This window comes from Limulus polyphemus, unplaced genomic scaffold (genome assembly GCF_000517525.1).
Source record: "Limulus polyphemus unplaced genomic scaffold, Limulus_polyphemus-2.1.2 Scaffold306, whole genome shotgun sequence".
In the NCBI taxonomy this organism is placed as follows: Eukaryota; Metazoa; Arthropoda; class Merostomata; order Xiphosura; family Limulidae; genus Limulus; species Limulus polyphemus.
In genome coordinates, this window is record NW_013665916.1 from 460733 (window position 1) to 466976 (window position 6244).

General features: G+C 31.4%; 1 protein-coding gene across 2 annotated transcripts in view; it reads right to left on the bottom strand.

Moving 5' to 3' along the window:
* Positions 1-1924: 1924 nt before the first annotated feature.
* LOC106457238 (synaptotagmin-5-like) overlaps positions 1925-6244 on the bottom strand; it is a 36806-nt gene continuing 32486 nt past the window's right edge. For both annotated transcript variants that reach the window (XM_013916633.2, XM_022383074.1), the window contains exons 4-6: positions 5045-5355; positions 3649-3769; positions 1925-3133 (exon numbers count right to left, since the gene is read on the bottom strand). In XM_013916633.2, coding sequence (XP_013772087.2) covers positions 2832-3133; positions 3649-3769; positions 5045-5355 — 734 coding nt within the window. In that variant the 3' untranslated portion in view covers positions 1925-2831. The remainder of the gene's footprint in view (positions 3134-3648; positions 3770-5044; positions 5356-6244) is intronic.

Consider the following 6244-nt stretch of genomic DNA (forward strand, 5'->3'; position numbering starts at 1 on the left):
ATTATCATCTGTAACTATTGTTTTCAAATATAAGGATACCTACGATAAAATTCAGACACAAAACACTGAAATAATACATCTTAATTTTCCATCTTAATTAGAATACTCTGTAATGTATCAGTTTCGAAAATCTGACAGTTATAATAACAAACAGTACAGATACAAAGTTACATGTATAATACATATCCACTAGCAGAGACTAGCAAAACGTTTGCTGTCAAAATAGTATCTTTATTGCAACAATATTTCTTTAAATACAAGATTTGTAGAATAATACAAACTAAATGTAATCGTAGACACCGAAATGTATACGTCCACTTGTATTAAGATCGTACTTTATAAAATCTTAACTAATCTTAAGGCTAAGTTCGATAAAGAGACAAATTAACATCGTATCGTGTAAATTTTTTACGTTAGTTTATTTAGGGCTAAACTATATTGTACTTAATACTATCTGTAAATAACTTATAATGTTATTTTAGGACTTAACGTTAGATCTTTTTGAAAACTTCAAGCTTTTAATGTTATTATACTAAATGGTTAATAAATAACATTTACACCCACCTTTTTTGTTATTCCGTCATTCATAGAGCAGTTGTAGTGACTTGTTGATTGAGCTTTCCAACTCTCTGGTGCAGGCAGGCGCTTGCACTGTTTTTATGGGTAAAATTCTTACTGCGCATGCTTATAAGGCGTGCTGACAGCAGAATTATAGTATCACAAGATTTCGATGTCTGCGATTAGAAAAATCCTTTGTATTATTCTAGAAATCCTGTATTTCAAGAAGTGCTGTTGCAATAAAGACACTAATCTGAGCGCAAATTTCTTGCAAATCTCTGGTAGTCTATTATAATAATACTCAGTTTTGTCTGTAATTATTCTGCGCGCGTACCTTACTATCTAAATACACATGCGCGCATACGCCATTTCCGTAACAAACACACGAACAAGCGTATTATTATATAGATATAATGGACGAAATGTACCTTCCAAGCGCGCGTACAGTAAGTTTATTACAATGAACAATAATAGGATGAATTAATAATAAACAATATTAAGCAATGATTAATTATTTTTAATTTCCAAAACAGTCAAGAAATAACAAAAATTCATATCACAATTTTAAAGGAGTAGTATCGTTCGTTTTAACGTAAAGAATAGGTTGAGTCAGGTTTTCTAAAACCAAAATTTAAACCCTAACTATCTGCTAGCTAACTCATTAATACAACCAAATTAAACTTACTACTATTTATTACACACTTAAGTATTGTTAAACAGTCAAAAGTATGATTTACGAATGTTATACGCACACACACACACACACAAACACACACACACACACATATATATATCCATCTGTTATGCACTCATAGCAAATCCAGCTCGTCGCATAAATGAGAAAAAGACGAGTAATTTATTCAAAGATGATATTTTACTTTTAATAAACTGTAATCTATGAGCAACCACATATAATACGTATCCTATTCATATATTTAACAATTGTTAATTTAAATACCATATGAATTTTAGCATTGTAAAATACTGATTTAAAATCAAAGTTATTAAAACTCTGAGCTTGAATTAAACACAAAATACACCACTAATTGGTTTAAATAAGCATTAATTTTGGATGAAGGATTTCTATATCATATAGTCCTAAAGCATACAAATCTTATGGTGTATTTTATATGTGAAAATGTACTGAATATAATCCAAGAATAGAATTCAGTATGAAAAATATATTCAAAAATGGAATGTATCTTTCATACATAAAAAAACGCCAAATAAAATTCAAGAATGCAATATAATATAATAAGTATAATTCAAGAGTGATACAAACAAGTCTTCATATATAAATATTAAACACCGATATATACTGAAAAACATAAATAAACATTGTATTACTTTTGACACATATTTATTATTAACGATCCCTGGGGAAAATGAAGAAACATAATAATGATTAAGAATTTCATAATGGAGCATATATCGAGAATAATTAATACGAAACTATATCTTAATTTATAGGATCTTGTGGAGAATGAAACTTGGGACAGAATGGACCACAGTAGCACCTAAACCGATGGTCTATACTTGTAAGTGAACGTGCAATACCATTTTTATTGTTTCAAACGAAAACAAAAAAAAGAAATACTAATAGCGATGTGGAGAACAAATATTTGTGTGGAACGTGATACGTTAAGGTTTAAAACATGAAAAATAACCCTGTTTGAGCGAATGCTCAGAGGAAATTCAAAAAGCTACTGGACCATAGAGAGCGGAAGAGAATTGGGTGATTAAAAGATGCTCAATATCAAGAATAAAATTTGAAGAATACAAAACTCTCTGAGTGTAGCAGTGGCAATGGTTAGTACGTTCAAGTAAAACTAGTATTAATGTCAGGTTGATTTAATATGTTTTGTTCTTAAAATAAGGCTTCATTGCACAACAGATTTTTTTTTATTCTATATGTAACTATACAGGGCTAATATAATAAAGGATTCGGTAATACCGACTTACTCCCTACAGTGACTAATATAATATCGAAAGCAAAATAAGAGGAATACAGCTATAATAGGTTACACTGCAAATAAAGTAATATTTAAACATTTCTATTTCCAAACGGTAGAGGGTGCTAAAGTAGTCGTAGCTAGATACAGTCGACTGGTGAGTTATACAATTTGCTTAGTAGTATATACAATATTTAATACGTGGTTCTAAACATACTTTCTACAGAATATACACATAAATTCTTTTTTGCCATGAACTTAAATCTTTTTCGAATTCACAGTGAATTATGTATAGATAATCTGTTTTCACGGGTCTAGTTATCATATGTGCAGTCCATGCCACATCGCTATAGTCTTACGTGGATTATGAAACATGTCTTGCCAGTGCGTTGCACCCCTGCCATGCTCATCCATTCCAATAACACAAGATCCAATGAGAGGCATGTTGCTATGGTGACAGTTCATAACGTTGACAGACAGACGACAGTGTTTCAAGCCATCTTCTGGCATGTCAAAACTCAAAGCTTCGTTCCACACAGGGTTATTAGATTTTCTTTTCGTCGCCGTCTTCTTCTTCTTCGTCTTCCTGTCTTTAAAGACGAGGGTCACTTTTACGTATGTGTCTAAGTTCAAAAGAGAGAGGGGAAAAAACAGCCTTAAACAAGTCCTGTCTCGTCAAAGTAAATTATAGTCAATTAATACCAACTGACTATAATAAAGATAAACGTTTAGGTACATTATGCTCAGTTATATTTTCTAATATTAATTTAGGTTGAAATTCTCACTATTTTATTTACAGAACAATAAAATAGCAAGTAATTGCTTTTTACCGAAATACATATTTTCAAAAACAAATAATTAAAATTATGTATGACAGACAAGTAGATTTGAAAACAAAACACGTCATTATAATAAATAAAATTGCCAGAACATATTGTACTATTAAATAATTCAAATTCCATGCTTAAAAAATCCAGAATATCTTGGCCACCTGTTCAAAAAAAAAAAGACAAAGTAGGGTCGTCACCCACAAGAGCGTGTTTTTCTACGGCGAAGTAATAAGAATGTGATTTGAAATGGACAGAGAAAGCTGTCTCTGGAGATAAATGTATCAAATAATATACATCGTGATTTTTACCAGGTAGTTCTTTTGAATTTGGAGCCGTTAAGTTTGAAGCCTTCAGGACAACCACAGTCAATCGACCAGCAGAGGGCAAGTAACTGAGAGATATGAGGATTTCTGGTCTGTCTAGTGACACCTTTAAAAGAATAAAGAAACATGATAAAAATGCATGTTATGGGTGTAGAAAATCTTAGTCTACTTGCTCTAATGAACATGTAAATAGAAAATACGTATGCAAAACGTGCACGGACTTTTAAGGTGTACACAGTCTCAAAACCTAATATGTTTTACAAGTATCGTCTTAAAAAAAACAAAACATTTCTTCCGTTATGTACGTGACGTCAACGGTGCATAATATATATATTATGTATATATATATATATAATTTATCACTTTATAAATTATGATAAGTGGCTTTTGAACAACATCTAAAATGCGTAATATAAACATAAGTATGCTTAACTTGATTAATAGGAAATTATGGAGTATTTTATAAAAAAAAAAACTGGTTCATTGTGCTCTGTAGATTTAACATAGATTTCACAACAAAAAATAAATAAACTTTCGTAAGATGAGGTGACATTGTATCTAGCGCCATCTTTTGGAAACTCTGTGGTTTCGTGAATTCTGGAGAACAAAAACCTCAAGTTTCGTCAAAGCATTAAGATCTAAATATTTGAAATGATAAGACTTTCCAAACTTCCTAAAATTAGTGTGATGTATAAGGAATCATTAAAGACGGCGTAACGTACTCCATTAAATTGTTACATCTGATTGTTCGGGATGGCATAACGTACTTCATTCAATTGTTACATCTGGTTGTTCGGGATGGTAAGTGTAAGGATAATTATTACACTGATGTTATTACATTTTTCTACAAGAATGAAGCGTAAGAGTAAACATTTCATATTGTTTAATGATTTTTTAACATCTATATTCTAACCCAATTTTCAAACAGACGTTAATATGTGAGATCGAATAGTCAACCATATATTTTAAATTGACGTTTTTCTTTTAAGCTATTTATGACTACTTAAAACGTCCCTCGACGACTCTGTAGTAAGATTCAGAGCTTATAATTGCTAATTCAGGTTTCAAATTACTTAAGGCCTTTCCTACTGAAAAAGTTTAACATTTTATTCCTGTTATCAAATACGTTATTTTATGAATACAGGAGGTTGTGTTTTATCACTTGAAAAATCGCCACATTCCATAAACACTAACAATGTAATAACACAAAGAAAAATAACTAACAATTCATGTTTTCCTGAGACGATTCTAAAGTGAAAGTTAAAAAATCATGAAAAATTCATATCATGTTCTTAAACATTTCCGTTTTTAAAATATTTGTATTCATATAAGCAAGAATTATAACACTCATGTTTTCAGAAATTAAGATTTTTTTCCATACCCTATCAGTCTTAGAAATTTCGCTCCAAACTTCTACCTCCGAAGTAATGTCAACATCACACATCTGTAACCGAACCTCGCCCGTGACGTCGTTTCTCGAGAATCTGTCGTAGTCGAAAACTTGCAACAAGAGGACCTTCCCTGGGATGTCGTCGTACGACACTGGAAACTTGAACATTTCGTCGAACACTGGGTCTGAAGAGTTGCGCTGGATTTCAGTTTGCCTTGTTTTTGTGTCGACTTCCGGTATCAAAGCAACTTTGACATAAGGATCGTTAAAACCGTTTTCTGATAATGTTCCTAAATCTAGAGCTAATTAGGGGGAGTGGGAGAATTAAGATATCTTCACAGCAAAAGTAAACCACATTTCATAGAATAACTGACATGTTATAGAACGTTACAATATTAAACACATTCTATAATGTTGAGTACTTGGATGAAACAAACAACCAAAAAACTGCAGGTAAATACTCTGAGAAGTTTAGATAAACATAATAATTTTAGCTTGACATGATTCTGATTAGAACATAGATTGAAATAAATTAAATAAATAAAATAAGACTAACGAATTTAAACTAAATCATGAAGTTTACAATTAAGACATGAAATTTGATTAAACCTGGTTGGAAAATAATAAAAAAAAAACGTGTATTTCCTGTTGCACACTTTAAAGGTTTAGATACGTGTAATTTAAAGGCTTTAAGCAAGGTTTACATCTGTGACTTTGTTAACCATACTGGTGTTACTGGAACAAAAAAGATTGAAAGCTGAAGAGGTAAAAGCAATTCCCATCTCAAAAAATTGGATAGTATCCATTCCATCTTCATAGTGAAAGAACTTTACATCTTAATTTCTCACAATCATCCTTACGCGCCCATTTTACTTTGTTAAGTAAAACTAAACTTCCAATGTCTCTTTTATAAACTATGAGAAGCAACTAGACACCAGAGCAGCTATGAAGAAAATTTCTTTTTTTTTAAACTATAAGAGGGAATTACACACCGGAGTAGCTAGGAAGGAAGTGTCTGTTTTGTAAACTATGAAAAGGAAGTAGACACCAAAGCAGCTAGTAAGGAAGTGTCTCTGTTATAAACTATACGAGGGAATTAGACACCAAAGTGGATAGGATTTTATTTGTTTGTTTGGAATTAAGCACAAAGCTACACAATGGGCTATCTGTGCTCTGCCCACCACAGGTATC